The sequence below is a fragment of the Apis laboriosa genome, unplaced genomic scaffold, assembly GCF_014066325.1.
Source record: "Apis laboriosa isolate Shangri-la unplaced genomic scaffold, ASM1406632v1 scaffold2_cov157, whole genome shotgun sequence".
Taxonomy (NCBI): domain Eukaryota; kingdom Metazoa; phylum Arthropoda; class Insecta; order Hymenoptera; family Apidae; genus Apis; species Apis laboriosa.
The window spans coordinates 982-20,773 of record NW_025222729.1 but is presented as its reverse complement, the minus strand read 5'-3'; the positions used below and the strand labels follow the sequence as shown (position 1 = coordinate 20,773).

Sequence of the window (19,792 nt, the reverse complement as noted above, 5' to 3'; positions counted from 1 at the left end):
TATACGTGATATTCTGCTAAGTTCGAAATTCAAATTTAATATTAGATCATGGAAAATGGAAATGCTTTTGTTGTGTTTAGAGCGCGTTTTCTCCCCGGGCTCTGTTTGCGTTATAAATTTTCGTAAATAAGTTCCCATATACTCGTTTCTTGCTTTTCGCTACTCTGTGATACAGTTACAAAGAAAATAATAATAAAAAGTAATGGAGGAGCTTGATCGCCCAACCATGAAATTGCGTTGGACACGAATTCAAACACTTTCTGTTCGCGAAACTTTGAAAAAGCTGTTTTAATGAAAAGTCACTTTATATGTGAAATATTATATATTATACATAGAAAGATATATTATACTTATATTGGAGAAAAAATTAGAAGAAGCTTGTATTTTTCAAATATAATTAAACTTTTTTTTCACAAATGAATTTAGTTTTAATTAAACTATATTCAAATTTCCAATAGGAAAATAATTGTAAGTAATTGTAAATGTCGAAATATTTTCATAATGACTTGAAATGTTATACTTTCCAAAATTAACATTTATGTGTGATAAAAATATCGATTATATAAAAATTATTAAATTCTTTTCGCAGTGAAATTAGAAGAAAAACGGAACTTCCATGTTTGAGAAAACTTCTGTCTGTCGAGTTGAAGCAGAGAACGGAAGCGAACTAGTTGTATCATGACCCGTTATACCATAATTGTTAATGAACTTTAAATCACGAAATACAGCCTCATTAACCGAAGAACTTCGTCAACAGCTAATTATTGATACTGCAGTTACGGTAAATATGTTTATACCAATTGCACTGCATAATCGGTACGATTTCTTTGGAAAGTTTTTTTAAGTTTCTTCATTTCCTGGAAAATATTCTTTCCCGGAAAAATGAATTAATTCTGGATAAATATTTTATCTATCTCTTTTTATTGAAAATTGGTGTATGCGAAATAATTATAACATATAATCATATTTAACAGAAAATATATTTCGTGTAATTAAAAAAAGTAACATATCAGTAACATAAAATGCAATTTACTTTATTATCCAACGACAGAGACATGACTTTCTACTCTACCTTAATATTCAACCGAAAAATAAAAAATAATCTATTCGTTTTTTTAATATTGTTTAATGGTAAATGATAAATGATACACATTGAAATAGTGTGCAATTAATTGTATTATAAAAATACAAAAATTTTATTGAAAAAATATCAAGAAATGAATAGAAATGGTACGTATTCCAACGTGAAAAAAAATATTAAAGATTCACCGTAGTCATACATATTAAACATTGTAAATTATTTTTATTATTTACGATAAACTTTTAATATTCTTTTTTAAATTCACCAGAACTTGATTGACTTTCAAAAAATAAAATATTAAATACTATCGTTTATATGGAAAATAAATTTACTACGTTAGAAAAGAAGATTATAGATTATTCAGCCATTTTAAAAGAAATATCGCAAATTGAATATTTTTATTCGCTTCCATTATCAGACACCTATGAAAATCTCGAACAAATGAATAAAGTAAATGCTCATCAATGTGGCTAACGTAATCTTTCCTCAAACAAGACCAATATCGTAGAATATTTTCACCAAGTATTTTACAAGAGATAGAGGGAGGAAAAATATTTTATCAGGGAAGCCACCTCTGTTATCGATGAAATAAAAGTCCCTTCGAGCTTTGCAATACCAAACACACGATATATGAAGATTTAGCTGTACAAGCCATGCCACTATGTGAATAAAAGAACACCTGGATTTGGTTTACAATCTTCTCGTGTGATCCAACATCTCTTGCGAATTCACACGCAAATCTTTTCCATACGAATCGATCAAATATCATCTGTCATTTGTTTCACTTCCAAAAAAAAGATTTTGATGTTATTGTAAATTTTTACCCGAATACAACTTATTTTTTAATAAATATAATTAGAATAAACTTAATTGGAATAATTTTCAAGAGGAATTAGAATGATCAAAATTTCATAATGTATTTAATTTCTATCTGAAAAATAATTCATTAATGGATAGTTTAATAAAAAAAAATTATAAATATGAGCAACAACAATTATTTCTTCGTTTTTTCTTCTTCTCGTGTTATGGTATTAGTCTAAATGCCTAAATAAAGTTGAAACAACTTGAGAAAGTTGAATCTTGAGAAAGTTTATTTGCTTCCGTGATATTCAATGAAAATTCTCCGAAGAGGAAGCAACATTTAGAGCAAAGCATTTAGTATATTGTGAGTTCCCAGACAAGATGAATAATGGAAGAAACAAAGTTAAATGATCCATTCAGTTCAATTTCTTATAGCGTCTCCACCAAGAAAATTACAAAGCGCCTTCAATCCTATAACGAAGTCGTACTTTTCACACTTCCAATACTTTATCGATGACAACTATTGAAGAACTCGGATAAAGGTAGATGAAAAAAGTTTAATTAATAAATAAGGAATTCCTAAAGTGCTTTAGGAATACCTATTCTTAACATCATTAATATATTACATATATTTTGCATATTTTACATAAACAACATAAATAATAAATGTCACATACTTTCAATTTTTTATATATATAAAATGTATAAATCATAAATTGCAAGAATATATATTTTTTCATAATATTTTCTCATAAAAACAATGTGAATTCAATGATATCTTGAGAAATGTGATAAATATCATAGATTGTATCTAGAGCACGAAAAATACTTGTTATAATTTATTATATTTATTACATATTCTTACTATAGATACTAAACATTTTGATTCTATTATCTTCGAAAAATAACAAATTTAAATAAATTCCATTTGCCTGTATCTTATCATCATGATAATTTATAAAATCTTGAAACGATTAATCTTATATAATATTGTTGTATAATATTCAAATTGCAAAAAATATGTGTTTCAATAATAATAGAAAATTCTAAAATATTTGTTCCAGATTTGTTCATCGAGGATTAAATCAGAAATGATAAATCCAGCATATCCAGGCAACTACGAAGAAAAAACAGGAAAAAAGCATGTTTAACATTTTGATAAGTTCAAATAAATCGTTTTGGCTTCCGTCTTCCGCGCGTTTCAACATCGTCTTTTTGAAGATCCGGTCCAATCAGGCGGGAAACTCATCAAGCAACAACGAACTTCGCTTTTTCTTCTTCTTCCTTCTCTTCTTCCCCTTTCCCCCCCTTTTCTTTAAAGCAACTGCTTCTTCTTATGAGTAAGACAGCAGTGTAAGATAAAACTTCGCCTAACTCATAACTTATAAATAAGTTATAATTTATAAATTAGCCTCGACCGACATTTTTTTGTATAGAACAAGTTTTGCATTTACTTTGATCAAAAACCAACTATCAAAAAGTATATTCCATGAATATATAAATACTTTATATAAAATAGGTATCTATATAGAATCGATATCCGTCATACAAATGCAACGAGTTTAAAATTCGTGGGTGAAAAATTTACATTCGAGTGTATAGATATATATGTATGTATAAGAATATTTGAGAATTTGATACACTAATTATAATAAGATTAATAATTAAATTAATTAAAATTTCATGAGTAACAATGAATAAAATATTATTATAGATATGTACATACACAAAGTGATTCTTAGATTCATTCATGTATCACATTTTAGAGATTATTTTAAGAATTGTGCTTGTCTCTCTTATTTTTAAACAAACTTAAAATATGAATGATGTTATATTTAATTGTTACATGATTCTCGTATCAGAAAAATAATAAGAAGAAGGAAAAAAAATATTGATTCTATATGAATAAATCATTTTATCTATAAATTATGTATATAAGCATGTACATTTATTGACAAAAGTTAAGAAACAAACTAATCATTCGTGACTTTATTTATATTTCTTATTATCTTATATGAACAGATATAAAAAGAACATAGAGAGATCACAGTCTGTCAATAAGCAATAAATTTTTTTCAGATAATTATAGTTTCATTTGCATAAAGACAATGTCGAGATAAAAAACATTAAAAATTTACAAATGATTAGTTTCTTAACTTTTTTTCATTTTCATTATTATTCAAGAATTTTGAAAGTCTTAAAACAATTAGAGAATTGAAAATCATAATAAGTCCATTATAAAATAGGACTATATTATAATTTTACATTATTTTAAGTAACATAAATAATTTCCAAAGTCAATCTAACATTCTTCTTCATTCTTTTCTAAAATATTAATTTAATTTAACTCAGTTTAAGTACGAATTTCTTCAAGTAATTTCTACATGACTTGACACATGACACTTTCTTCAATTTTCTCTGAATACCAAAGTTCTGTTGTATGACTTGTATTGAGGTGTGAAAAAGGTCTTATTTTCTTCGAGCAAAAGTTTTTCTTCACCCTCATCCTCGTGTTTCCTTGGCAACACGAAATACTTCTTTTATGCTTTCGTTCATATTGAGCCTCAATCGATGTTTAAACCATGAATTCACCAAATAGCAACATCATTGATTTTGTCTCGAGTTGATCGTTTCTTTTCTCATTTCCCAACATCCGATGCATTCATGGAACAAAGGTACGTGTTCATCCCATTCTCTGATGTACCATTCTCACCATTTTCTTACAGATAGAAGTAAAACTCAATATGTGCACGCGAAATATATTATAAATATTCACGTCACACAATCATAAAAAATGATTTTCTAGATTTAAAAAGTATTTGGATTATACAAATTGTTAAATCTGAGAATGTATTAGAAAAAATATGTATTTGATTGGAAAATTAGTTGGAAAATTAGAAAACAAGAAGAAGAAACAATCTGAAAGAAAAATTTGAATTGTTTTAGTATAGTATTATTTCTGATAAAAATACATAATAATTTTTTAAGAAAAAGCAGTGTAAAAACAAAACTGTGATTGAACATAGTTAATAACTTCAATGCTAACACAGATAAAAGCAATTATTCGTGAATATGAAAACGAAAATTCATTCAAAATATTGAATACGAAATATTTTAAAAAATAATTTCTTTGTGAATTTATAACGAATATTTTTTCCGGAACTTCTGTCAAATTCTTTTCCATTATCATTCTGTCTTTTCAGTCTGTTCTACTTTGTAATTGTACAATTAAATTTCTTTTCTTTGTATTTTCTTCATATTTGTTTTATCGTAGCATTCCACATTTCAGAAATTTTGCGATAATTTTAATTTTAATTATTTAAAATATTTTAATCTATAATTTCAATCTATTTAAAAACAAAATTTATTTAAAATATTTTTCCATATATTTCTAAGATCACAATTGTTACATCTTGTAAAATATTTCATGTATGTAAATGAATAGCTGGTAGATTTCAAATCGGATAACTCGAATAAAGCTTAATTTTCATCTTTCCTCTTTCTTCTTTTTTCTTTTTTCTTATCTTCTTTCTGTTTCCAGTGATCGAGAGGATTCCATAGAAAAGTTGCATAGAAGGGATGAAATACCGATTCCCATGGCTAGGAGGTGAAAAAGAGATGTGGATGAGGAGGAGAAGTTGGAGCAGATCCGATTGATGGAGTCTGCTCCGACAAATTGATAAAGAAGGAAGAGAAGTGTAGAGAGCGTTTTGTTCTTTCGAACTTTTACAACGCTTGGGACAATGGGGATCGGTGGTAAGTTGTTAGTTAACTTGGTGAAGTTTTAACGTATAATTTGTAATTTGGGAAGGTATTAGTTTAAAGAATTTTAGAAAAAGGAAGAAAAATTGAAAAATAAAAAATTATAATAAAGGAAATTATTATATAGGAATTAAAAAAGTATCAAAAATAAGTATTAAAAACAGATGGAGTATACGTAAACGTTCTTTTGAAAAAAAAGGATTAATAATCGTATATTCCACGTGAAAATAGTGAATATCTTACAGACGAGTAACTATGAATTATTTCATTTCATACTCTGATTGAGTAATTTAACCTATTTAATAATTTATATTAAACATTCATATTTTATTATTATATCTCATTCTGTCAAATAATATATTTAATTCGTTACGATTATTTTTTCATTGTCATTTTATATATATAGCAATGAAAATAATAATAATATCAGAACAAAATAATGAGAAATATGATGCAATTAATAGTTATCGTATTTAAATTATATCATTTTGTTGTAAACAAAATAATGAATTCCTGGAATGGAAAAATGGGATTGAATAATGCATTACTTATGTATTCACATTTAAATCGTTTTGCATCATAAAATGCAAAACAAACAAGAGAATAAGGTGGATAGAATCGAAAGAAAGAGACGGAAAAATGGAAGGCAAGCGTCTTCCATCGTTAGTCGATATCCGCTTGGCGGTCTAGTATCATGGAATCAGAACATCGCTGATTTTCAAAACGAATAATCCGCAAATAACTTAAAAAATTAATCGGTATTTAACGATAACCAATATCTCATAAATATTTATAATAATGATCGAGTGTGAGAATAATTTGAAAATTTTTTTATTTTAAAAAATTGTTGATTTTCGATCGATAATAATATCTCATAAATTTTTATAACAATTATATGTGCGAGAATAATTTAAGAAAAATTTTTAATTTTTACAATATAACGCATTGATAATACTGACAATGCACAATGTACAATGATTATTCTAAAAAGGAAAAAATTTGTGGAAGGATTAAAATCATAATATAAACAAACGTATAGTTTTTATCATTGCAATGACTGTTTCAAATAACTACGATGTAAACTTCTTTTCTATGTTAATTAAACGCGTGACCAAGTGAAAAAGTGAAGGACAAAAAAAAGATGAGATAGAAAATGAATAAATTCTTAAATGAATCGTGTAGTTTCAATGCGATTGTGAAGTATAATTATTACAATAACATAGGAGAAACGTAATATTTTCTTTACAGAATTTTAACAATTTTAAATAAGTCAGGAATAAATTTTTTTTATATTACGCGACTACAAGATTGATGAAGTAAAAAATAATTGAAACAAATTTGTTTTTTACTGAAAACTTTATTATATTTAAAATGAAAAGACATTTTAACGATTAAAATGTAAAATATTTTAACTAATGTCTTATTATTGAGTGTTTCAATAAAAAATATATTTGTTTTTAAAAGATAAAAAGATTCTTACTTAATAGATTCTTGTGAAAAAATATGCCAATCATCGCGTTGTGACAGTGCAGTGTGGTGATAAATAATAGTGATTATATATAATAACAAGACTTTCATTAAGAAGATCTTATTCACTCCTCTTGATTTCTTCTTTTCGTTCCACTAATAACACTCTTACTAGACTATTTCCTTTAAAATTATATGATATTTATTCATAAATATGGAAATACAATTAAAATCGAGAATATCAAAATGGAACATAAAAATTCTATTCTTTTCAAGATCAATCAAACAATAATTAAACGTTTGAATAAATGAGACTGAAATTAATAGAAAGAAGAGAAGAAATGAATATAATGAATCAAAAACTTTCTACATCGAAGAAAATGGATAGTAAGTTTATACAAAGTTAATATGAATTATAGATACACAAGAAATCGAGATTAGAATTGATATAAATTCTGATTGACAATATAATATGCTTTTAATGGCATAACATGCTTTTACAAACAATTAGTATACTCCTAATAATGAAATATTCTTTAATTTTAGTTTCTATGGAATCTAAATCAAGAGAGAGAAAGAGAAAGAGAATACAGGCATGATCATTGAATAATTTCCATTGTGTCCAATTAATATTATATATCAATATATTATAAATATTGATAAATAAGATATGAAAGGTATAATAAATAATAATATGCTTCTACAGATTATGAATAAGAATTAATATGCGATAGAAAAAAATATTTACACAAAATTAAATGATTCGTTGAAAGTATGATTAAATAAAATAATTTTTTTATAACGGAATCATAATTGACATCGTTCAACGAAAAATTATTTTACTATGTTTAATGAGATAATTTATGAAACAAACAATCGACCTCGCATAATTTCAATCGATAATGATATAAATGATAAACGTATAATTTACATATGTTTCCTGTTATTTATTTCTCTTTTCTTTGCATTTTAAAATGAAGGATATTGCGTTAACTCTTTTAAAAATTAATCTTAATTAATTATACGTATTTCCTTTCGTTCAATTATTCTCAAAACAAAACATAAGAAATAAAAAATTGTTACACATTACAAAATTTTAAACCAAACTATATTAAAGACGAAAGTTAAAATATTTATTTATTAATCATTTATTAAATTCTTATTATTATTTATCATTAATCGTAACAGAAGATCTAAATTACATTTCAATCATAATAATAATCCTTGTAACTATGTTGAAGAGAATAAAAGAAAAGATAAAACGAGGAAATTTTATCTAGTTAGATTTAATTTCTTATTCAATTCTTTCTATAGTGTTTATTTGAATATTGATGTATACTCAATTATACATGTATATATAGTTAAATTAATATGATAAAAATATTTATCCAATATCACATCTTTCAAAACTTTAGAAAAAATGAAAATTAAGAAATCCTATTTTTTTTTCTTTATTTCTAAATTTCTAATCTAAATATTCTGTACAATTATATCCATACTTACATATTTTTGATATAAATAATTCAGTTCACAGATTTTAACTACGACGTTTGCTTCTTAATAGAAGTATAAAGGGATTGGAAGAAACAAGAAATACTCTAATTACAAGTCAATGTCAAAGATAAAATTATTCGATGTAAATCAAAGAGTCGAGGAATACGCTTAATAAATAAAATGAAAATGCGTTTGAGACAGTGGAATAGAGACAGTCCTTGAACAAATGGAGGAATGAAGTGATACGCATGTTCAACGAATGCAAAAAACTAGTGAAATAGCAACGAGACTTTATTATAACATTTCCCAACTGAATCTTGCCAATTTAATGCGAGTCCACTCTCTGCTCATCCTGCAATTTTTTTTGCTGAAACGTGGAAACGTGAAAAATCCACCATTTTTTTTTTTTTTTTTTTTTTTGAAAACAAAGAGAATCGAAGGTAAGTCCATGTTGGCGAATTTTTTTTCCCCCCTTTTTTTCCTTTTTTTTTCTTTTCTTTTTTATGGAAATATTTTACGACTGACCAGAAATGAAGGAACAAAAAATTTATAAGATTCATGAATACGTACGCTAGAATAAATTATTTTTCACGATTTCAGAATTATAACGCATCGTGTTTTTAAATGTTGAACATTGGCGTTTCGAGATTACGTGCGTTTAAAATTAAAAGATATTTTTCTCTGAAGTTTACGATATATTTTTTTCATTGTGATCTCGATATTAGAAAAATTTGTATCTTTCCATACAGAAATTAGAAATATTAAAATTTTTTTAATATCTCTTTATTTTTCCAATAAAATTTAATTAAATCATGTAAAATTTAAATCCATCTTCGTTTTTACATCTGACTCGATCATTGCCCGATCAATTTCAACAAAATTCGAAGATCGTCCACGTATATCCCATTCATGAATATTTGCTATCGCAATAGTATCGATTATTCGATATTAATTAATTTCCGATTCACCGGATTTTCAATTACATCGACGTTAATTCTTGATGACAGATTATTCAAAAATGTGTATACAAATTTTTATCAAATACTGCTTACATTTTTTTTAAATTATCCATTATATAAACCAAATTGGAAAATACCCCCCAACATAATAATAATATCTTTTAGCGTGAAAAAATCATTCATCGAATCTCATTGTTCGCAGATACAATGAAGAATAACAATACGAGGAGGGATAGAACGAAAAATCATCAAAAATGACGATACCAAACAATTATACCACGTATATGTTACCAGCTTGCGATAATCTGACCAACTTCTTCAACCACTCTCGTGATCTAACCCTTGACTCGAGATTATGGAACATGAGCGAGTTGAGCCATCCCTTTCATTCCTACAATTTAAAGAACATAACGTGTTTGGAACACGCGCCATACTCAAACAGCAACACTTTCTTTAAATCTCTCATGTTGACCATCATAGCGGTCACCAGCTTATTGGCCAACCTGGCCACCATATACTCGATCGTCAGGTGTCGACGAAGACACCACTCCTGGTCGGCGATTTACACGTTGATCCTGCATCTAGCTGTAGCTGATCTCTTCGTATCCGTGTTCTGCATAGGCGGGGAAGCGATGTGGAATTACACCGTGGAATGGATATGGGGAAACGTTGCGTGCAAATTGTTCAAATTCTTGCAGGTGTTCAGCTTGTATCTGAGCACGTTCGTGCTGGTACTGATAGGTGTGGACAGGTTCTTTGCCATAAGATATCCTATGAAAGGGATGAACACCGCTGACAGATGTTTGAAGTTCATCATCGTTGTGTGGATACTATCCTTTGTATTGTCACTGCCTCAGGTAAGCAACGTTGCAATATTTTATAATTTGCAAAAGTGAAAGTTAAGGATTCAAAATGGAAAATAAAATAATTAAAAATAGGAACAATTGTAAGGAACTAAATTAAAAGGGATAAATTACTTTATTTCCATCTATCCGTTTGATCATTGAACATTCACTTTTGATCAATTAAATAATAATAATTATAATTATTCAGTTAGGAAACTCGCCTAAATGAAGAAATTTAAATTTAATTGTAGTATAATTGATTGATAAGGTACATCTACAAGTTGGATTACACGTTTCAACTCTTAAAACGATTGTAGAAACTTCAGTCTCTGAAAATTATCAAGGGTAAATAAGGAATATAGTTAGAATTCCTTAGATTAATAGGGAATTTTTAATCAGGAAAGAGAAACGAGTTAACAAATTATTGAACTTATTTAATTATCTAAAAAGATTAATATAGGATGTATACATAACATAATATAAATTAATTAACTGCATTTGTTCAATATTCTTATTTTTTATTTATTTTTTTTATATTACTTAAAATTAATGTATAATCAAAATGTTTCGTTTTAAATGACGAATGGTGATCGTTTTGAATTGCTTTCGATATTCATTATTCGTTCAAATTCACAATATGATTTAATAATGAACATTGTGTTATGTGATACGTAATTATCATTAAGAGGATCGAGTTTCGTGGTTGAAATAATTTGACAATTGCGTATTTTAGATTAAAAATGATATAAAACATCTATGAAAATATATATATTTCATTTAATGAACTATCGAACCAATTTACATAAATAATACCAGTTGAGATATAATGAGATAATTAGTATTATGTCGCATAAATCATAACAAGCTGAAAAAGCAACGCAATATAAATATTCAAGACATTAAAAAAGTATATAAATTTTTTTATTCCTAATTTTTCGAACAAAAAGTAATATATTAATTATTACAACGTATTTCTAACATTTTCCAATACCCTTAATAATTTTATTTTTTATAATTTAAATTTCATTACGTGTTTTCGAATAATATTCTTATTCGAAATTCTATCACTGTTTTAGAGCGAACAAAAGTTGATAGAGTATCCTGTCGTTCCTAAATTTCTAATTCATCAATCGCTGCGCGATACGAAATCGAGCAAACTTTTCGACGAAATTTGTCCGCTCCAAACGAGTTAAAAGTTCGATCAGTGAAACCGATCAAGTGGCTGATTCGCAATTAAAAAGTAATTTACAGCAGCTGACATTCGGTTGCCGATAAAACTTTTCAACAAATGTGCGAAAGAAGAAAGTAAAGAAATCGCTTATTTTTCTCTTTCTCTCTCTCTTTCTCTCTTTCTTTACAACTTCTATTTCTCTCAATTTTTTTAATCGCATTTTACGGAAAACAGCAGCCATTACGTGCGTGAAATTGAAAATAATTTTCATTTGAAAAAAAAATTCTTTTGAATAATAATTTGCCAAACAATATTAATAAATTGAGTCAACGAATTATAAGTAGTTTCATTTACAATTTTAAAATTACATATTATACTTTAAAATTCTAGAGTTTTTTTTTTCTTTTTTTAAAATTGCAAGTTATAGATTATGAATCTTTTATGAATTTTCCATAAAAGATAACTTGAACATTTATTTCTGTAAGATTTATTTTATTATCTTGTATTAAACCCCCCATTAATATTAATAGATTAGAAAAATGCCTAGATAAAAATTTGTTGTTCTTAATATCAATTAATGGACGATTATAAATTTAACTTTTAAATATTTTAATTCATCATTGTCACAGACAATGTCATGTCTTTAATTAAGCTTAAAATGAAGAACTTGTCACGAGCACGAGCAAATGAATTATAAAACACTGGAAAATAATAGCATATCGAAATTGGAAACTGACCCAAACCGCGGAACATCACATGCGGTTTTCACGACAAAACCAAAATTCTGCGTGGTGGCGCGCAAAACAGTTCCGGATGTCTGGTCAGAGAAAAGTACTAATTTATATGTAAATTCGTGGTAAAGTAAAAAACTGAGATGTAACGATGTTACGTTGTCCATTAAAAAATGGAATGGCCTGATTAAAAAAGAAAGGGTGAAATGTAGAAATTTAAACGTCAGTTTGCAAATTTAAAGCTAAAAGCTAATATTAATTAAAAATTTTATGACTCCTTCTTTCTTTTTTTTTTTTTGTTGAACTTAAAAACTGTGCAAATATAAATTTAAAAAAAAGAAGAAGAAATAGATATGTTGTTTTTCAAAAAAAGAAAAATAGCGCATCAAAAAAATTTTATACAAGTTTAATAATAAAATTCTATATATTTTCACTCTCCACTGTTACAAAATTATTATCAAATAAGACATAACATGGTATTAACATGTGTCTCATAATAAAACGATGTAACTTGTACAGAAAAAGGAGAATAAAAAATTGTCATAGAAAAACTGGATAGACGAGAAAATTATATAAATTACGTAGTAGAGTATATAAAATGTCAATAAAAATGAATCAATCTTAGGAAGATACATTATACAACCAACATGTTGGTACTTGAATCTTCTATATTAATTTATGTACGACGATTTATAAGTTGCTTTAAGATGATTTTGTACTTTCTTGCATCACTGAAAAAAAAACCATATAAATTAAGAAGATATAAATCTTATCTTATATAAATTTTATCTTAAGACTCAAAAATAATTAGGTAATTATCTTATCAAGCTAATTGACTATTTTTTCTCCTACTTTTAATTTTTTTAAACAAATATTAATTATTACTGTAGTAAAAAAAATTTCATTCAATCTTTTTCCGAAGATTTTTTTAATAAATCTGATTTTATCTCAAACCATTTTCCATTTCCTCCCCGAGCTGTTTACCATCATATCAATTTGCTACTTTACAAAACATAGGAATACGCCCCCTCAAGAAAAGCTTCTCGAATAAATTGCTGCCTCAAGCTTTGCTTTGTTATGGTACAAGCTGTTCAACCCTATTTCATCTTGTGCTTAAAACAAAAAGAAATTGGCCGCGACATTTCAGTAATCCCTATTTAAGATCAAAACCAACTCTTTTACAATAACATTCCCTACATTCCCTATATTAAAAACATACTGAATTCAAATAATAAAATCCCCATATTTCAAACTAATCTCAAAAATATTGATACAATTTTGTAAATCAACTCTCACTTAATTCCTAATCTCTTGATAAATGAAGAAAGACCATACATACATGATTATTAACATGATTAACAAATATAACAATTTCTTACATTTCGATATAAATAAATGCACAAACATTCACACAGTTCCATAGTAAAAAAAAAAAAAAATAACAAGACACTTAATACTCTGCCTCTCAGATCTTTTACCTTACCCAATGACATATACACACCATGAGGAATCATGTGCATTTCTACTCCATCGAAGAGACACTGGACAACGAACTCTTCTCGCTGACCGCGGAATCGTAACCTTCCAACGATTTCCGCGGGCAGAATTTATCGAACGGTTCGGAGGCGGGGGCCCTTTTCAGCCGATCCAAATTGCCACTGCGGCCCGTACCACCGCATGGGCATTTCCTTCTCCTTCTTCTTCGGCTACGAGACCGCCTCCGCCTCCTACGAGTTCGGCAGCCGCCTCGAGCCGCCCGCCTACGCCTCACGCGTCTTCTAGGCTTGCATCTGCAGAATCTCCTCTTCCTCCCACGTCTGCGCCCTTTTTTCTTGCATTTGCACCCCATCTTCCGCTGCATCCTGCTTCTGCGGCAAGCGTCCAATAGATTCACCTCTTGCTCCGCGATCTCTTGACACTTTATATCCCCGTTCGTCGGTAAAATGTAATGGCCGCCATTCTTCTTCAAGATGCCGTACGCCACCCCGCGTTTCAAAGCCGTTTGCATCTGTTTGGATTCGAGGATTGAATTTTGGGGATACAAAACAGGGGGATAAGTGAACATGGAGAAACGTGTTTAATAAATATTGGTTAGAATTTCGAAAATGGAAGGGTTGAAGAAAGGCAAAATTCATTTTTGTATCAAATTTTGATCGGATAGAAATAATGTATCATTTTGATAATTTTATTTGGAAAATTTATTACTTCTAGTAGTGTTTGGGTAAGTTTAGATGTACATGACTTTTGACTATTTTTTTCTAATAATTTGTAGATTATAATAATATATTTATAGCAACTTGTTGTGCAAATAATTGTGTTCTAATCAAATGAGAATGTAAAAATTTATCTTTTGATATATTTTCATGATGAAGATTCTATTATTCAAGAAAAAGTTGCTAACCTGACGACGCGCTACATTTGGTAATATATCGTAGACAGACGAGATATAATGCAAGATTTCTTTCGAAGTCGATCCTTTTAATTCGCGAAGATTTTTAATGGCCTTGATGACTAGCCCGAGAATTTTAGACGAATCACTCACCATGATTGCATCCTTCTTCTAAACTGCAAAAGAACATCGATCAAATTAGAAATCTTTGTATTCATAAGATGTATCTGTAAAAAATTTTTCGCGCCATTTTTCAAAATATCTGAAACAACATTCATTTTCACTCGTTAAATGATATATTCACTTCGACAAAATGATATAAATGGTTAACATTAGTGCATCATACTTTTTTTAAACGTAACTATTTAATTATCATAAATATATTCATGATATATTCATACTGTTGATGAGATTTATTCTAACAGTTGAAGAAAACACGTAGAAAAATTAATTTCGTTTAAACAATTTGTTAAATCATTTTTTATTTTAAAATGGATTTCAAAGTTTGTGATATTTTTATAATTTATTTTTCTATTTAAAATATTCAAAATCATTAATACGATAATTGGTAATTTGAATTTATTAATATTATTATTATATTATATTTATTATTGATAATGAAATTTTGTTTTAAAATATCGAAAATTGTTGACAGTTTTCGTGTCTATTTTGATAATATTTAACGAGTAAAATTCAAAAATATTAATTTATTTTCAAGTTAGATTAAACTGGTTCAAAAATAGTTTATTTTTATTATTAACCTGTTTTTGAACAATTAATTATCGGAAATTTTTACGCGATACAGCAAAGATAGAATTAAATAATAAAGCAACGAGCGGATATCCTCTAACCCGATCATTTCTAAGTTCTCTTTTAAATAAAATATGAACTTGACATTGTGAATATTCATAATAAATTAATAAATTATTATTCAAATATATACATGCGCTATTCTACACTTCGCATACTTCTTATTGCGTTGTTAAATAATTCTTGAAATGTTTGATAAATTGAAAAGTAAAAAGAAAATCAGCGTTTTTAGTAAAATGTATTTAACAATCAATCTAGGATAGTTATTTGTGTCTTATTATTATATTAATTGAAATAGTTTCGATTATTTTTATAATTTTTTATTAAAATTGTAACCGAATGTTATTAATATGAATTAATGAAATATTTCAGTATATCATAATCTTGAATATAATAATGTAAAATTAAAAAAAGAAAGAATATCTTGACTTTTTATCAATAAAATCAATAAAATCTTTGAAAAATATTTAAATACATCGAAACAATTGGTCACAAGGAAAAGTAATTTACGTATTTTAAAAAATCAGATTTTAATGAAAATTTTTATATTTATAAAACATAACTAACATTTCTGTCTCCTTGAGACAGAAATCAATCCTCAAATTTTTACCATTTTCTCATATTTTCTATTCACGAATTTCAACTAGAAATACTTTTTATAACAAATATAACAGAGCAATATTTAATTAATTTATTTTAAATTATTTTGCTCCATGTATTCTAAACTATTTATTTATAAAACTTGAAAATAATATTGAAACTTTAAGAGATAATTTTATCTTCTAGAATCAAAGAAACAAGTTGCTATATAACCCATTACGATCACATATAACCCATATTCACAAAATTTCGTGTAAAACAGAATTATCGTTGATATTGATTATTAACACAATTTATTAATTGAAATCGAAATAAGATCTATGAATATTTCTACAACTGACTGTATATCTATACATATATGTATATATATATATGTATAATAATAACCGATAGTACCTTAAGAGATGGTAATTAATTGACAGATAGTCTTGGCGCTACCTGTTCCCGTGAATTTTGACGAGAAATTTTTATACTTCATCGGGCTACAACTTTCAATCCATGATTCGTTGATTTCCCTCTCCCTTTGGAAATTTTAAATACTTTGGAAATTTTTAAATTTTAAAACGGCGACCAAAAATTTTCTTACGTCACATTTCTGTTAACCGATGGGTGGAACGAGCATCGACGTTTACAATTGAACGTAGATGTTTCGAGTATGATCTTTTTTTTTTTTTTTTAAATCGCGACTCCATTTTTCGTAATAATTTGAGAGATAACCTATCCCCAAATTCACACGTCGAGAGTCGATGTTACGATCGATAACACAAGATCGTTGCATTGTGGATGTATATACGAAAATAATTACAAATAAAAATACTCTTGGGATTCAGAGAGAAAAATTCACAAACGAGCATGAAATGATTGAAATAAAACAATCGTATTTATACGTAAAATAGACTAACTAGTTTTTTAAATATCTTTTTTAAATCCCTTTTAAAATAATTAGTTCTTTAATCTTTGTTATAATCGATTTTGAATTTTAAAATTTCTCCAAAATAATTTAATTTAGATTTTTCTATCTTGTTATATTAAACTCGATATGCTAACTTCTCGCGTAATCTCTTCATTTGACCGATTGAAAAAGTCCAACGCAAAAATGCAAATCGAGACGAGCGGACTCAAAAAAAAATTCTTAAAAAAAACGAGGAGTTTAAAATTGTAAATTGTCTATAATTAATCGTTATATAATTGACGATGATTTCCTTCTTTTTATATATATATATCTACACGTAGAAACGTGAATAATATTTCTCAAGAGATGTATAGATATCGTATAGATTTATAAAATACAATTCAATCGATCAATTGCAAAGTTATTATTAATTCATTTCAGAATAAAATTGCATTGAATCCGAACACGTATATGCGAAATATACGTACACGACATTTTCCAATTTGATATTTTCAGATTATCATATTCCACGTTGCCCAAGGGCCGTTCGTCGAAAAATTCGAGCAATGCGTGACCTATGGATTTTACACAGAGCCTTGGCAGGAACAGCTTTACGTATCGTTCGGTTTGTTTTCCATGTTTCTTCTACCTCTTGGCATCCTCATCGCCACCTACGTTTTCACCATAATTACAATATCTCGTGAGTATCGTAAGAGATATAAATTTTGAAAAGATTAGGAAAGATTGTATATACAGTACATTTTTTTCTTTTCTTTTTTTTTTTTTTTTCTTTCAATTTCGTTTCGTTAATAGATCTATCTCCAATCATTTTCCTTGTACATATTATTTGTTCGAGCCATGTTACGAGAAAAATAATTTTTCAGGGAGCGAAAGAATGTTCAAAGTGAAATTGGCCAATAACGATATATGCCACGTAAACGGAGATGTAAATCGAAGAAAATTAATGTATCGAGCAAAAGCTAAATCATTGAGGATCAGCATCGTTATAGTAACTGCCTTTATATTTTGGTGGACACCGTATTACACAATGATGATCATATTTATGTTCTCTTCTCCCGACAAACATGTGAGTATTTTTATCATAATGAATAATTTTTCCTTCTTTTTCTCTTTCTCCCTTTCTGGATAAATTTTTTTTTTCTTACTCATCCCCTGAAAAAATTCTCTTCTCTTATCTCTTCTTACTGAAATAATGAACACTCTTCTCATATATTTTCATCAATCATCATAAATATTTCATTTTTGTACTTCTTTGAGAAAAAAATGAGAGATTTCCATTTTGGATCCATTTTCCAATTTGGAAAATTTTAAGACGTCCTTTTGATTTCTTCGCTTTTTTTTTATTAAAGATATAGATATTATATTTAAGATATTTAAAATTAAAATTTAATAAATTGAATGCATTGTAGAAAAAACGAAGAAGATATCTATATATAATATGATAATAAATTTTAGCAAGTATAAGAAACATTTTCATATTTTTTGAAAATATAAAAATATCGTTTATTTGCATTGGATGTATTAAGACCGTTATAATATATATATAGTTTACTTTGAGGAATTAATAAAGATCTTCGACATTTTCAGTTTAGCGATGAATTACAAAACATTATCTTCTTCTTTGGTATGAGCAACAGTTTGGTAAATCCTTTGATATATGGGGCGTTTCATTTGTGGCCGAGAAAGCGTCGGAATTTCATGCATAGGTATATTAATATGGTAAAAAAAAATATATAATTTTTCTGTATAATGATTGCTTATTCCATCTTGCAACTTTCAGGGAAATATCTACGACACAACGCAGATTTACTCCAACCAGTAGCTATAGACGAGATTCACGAGAAACGCGTACACCAATTTTACCAAAAAATTATTGAAATCGTATCCATGTCTCGATCTTTATTGTGTAAATTGAATAAGTTATTGATATTTTTAAAAAAAACTTTAATAGATTGATGTAAATATGTATACTTGCTTAGTAGTAGTTATAAGATGAAGAAATTTTGTTATTCAAAGTTGAATTATATAACTCTACATATGTAAAGTAGTTTATCTTTCATAATTAATATAATGATTATTATATTTTGTAAGATATGTTTTTGTAAAAATATGTCAATAAAATAAGGTAATATAAAGTAAAATAATCTTGTAATATTATATAAATGTACAAAAATAAAATTATACATTAATAAAAAATTAATTAAGAATACAAATAAAATTATATTTTTTCCAAAAAAAATTTTTGAATTTAATGTTTTTCAAAATAATATTTATACTGCATACAATCTTTTCCAATATTTAAAATATATTTATATATGAAATGATTAAAAAAATTATAATGATGAAAGATAAAATAATAAAATATACATAGCATCAGAAATCAAATATTTAATAAACATGATGCACTCTAAATCTTTTTTGAATTATAAAAAAAAATTGTGAATTAATAATTTGCTTATAATAATTATCATTCAAACTATACATACAGTGCAATATTAAATTTTGTTCAATTACAATTGATATTAGTAATTAATTGCATCTATTAAATAAATATTAGAAAATTATAAATAATGAAAAAATAAATTCGACAAACAAATTTTTAATTAATTATTTTTTGATAGAATGCTTCAAAATTCCCTCCTATTTTATCGAATAATATCTTACATTAAAATGCTTGCATTATGTATCATAAGATATATGTATCTTTTACGAATTAAAGATAATCATGATAAAACGAGAATATAATATTTAATTTAAATTTTTTTATAT

General features: G+C 26.9%; 2 protein-coding genes across 2 annotated transcripts; one reads left to right on the top strand and one right to left on the bottom strand.

Annotated features, from left to right (window-relative positions):
* Positions 1–7,726: 7,726 nt before the first annotated feature.
* On the top strand, positions 7,727–19,158 carry LOC122714403 (gonadotropin-releasing hormone receptor). Its single transcript, XM_043935711.1, has 7 exons — positions 7,727–7,788; positions 8,639–9,045; positions 9,767–10,421; positions 17,519–17,702; positions 17,887–18,089; positions 18,611–18,729; positions 18,804–19,158. The coding sequence occupies exons 3-7, from the start codon at positions 9,819–9,821 to the stop codon at positions 18,898–18,900; spliced, it is 1,206 nt and encodes a 401-aa protein (XP_043791646.1). The 5' UTR covers positions 7,727–7,788; positions 8,639–9,045; positions 9,767–9,818; the 3' UTR covers positions 18,901–19,158.
* LOC122714405 lies at positions 13,834–15,042 on the bottom strand. The gene has a single exon (XM_043935712.1). The coding sequence runs from the start codon at positions 14,374–14,376 to the stop codon at positions 13,834–13,836; it is 543 nt and encodes a 180-aa protein (XP_043791647.1). The 5' UTR covers positions 14,377–15,042.
* Positions 19,159–19,792: the final 634 nt, after the last annotated feature.

Excerpts from the sequence above, each read along its gene's own strand:
- LOC122714403 (XM_043935711.1), top strand. The coding sequence starts at position 9,819 with ATGACGATACCAAACAATTATACCACGTATATGTTACCAGCTTGCGAT. Across the intron at positions 17,703-17,886 it reads CACCATAATTACAATATCTC|GGAGCGAAAGAATGTTCAAA; the intron begins GTGAGTATCGTA and ends ATAATTTTTCAG. Across the intron at positions 18,090-18,610 it reads TCTCTTCTCCCGACAAACAT|TTTAGCGATGAATTACAAAA; the intron begins GTGAGTATTTTT and ends CGACATTTTCAG.
- LOC122714405 (XM_043935712.1), bottom strand. The coding sequence starts at position 14,376 with ATGTTCACTTATCCCCCTGTTTTGTATCCCCAAAATTCAATCCTCGAA.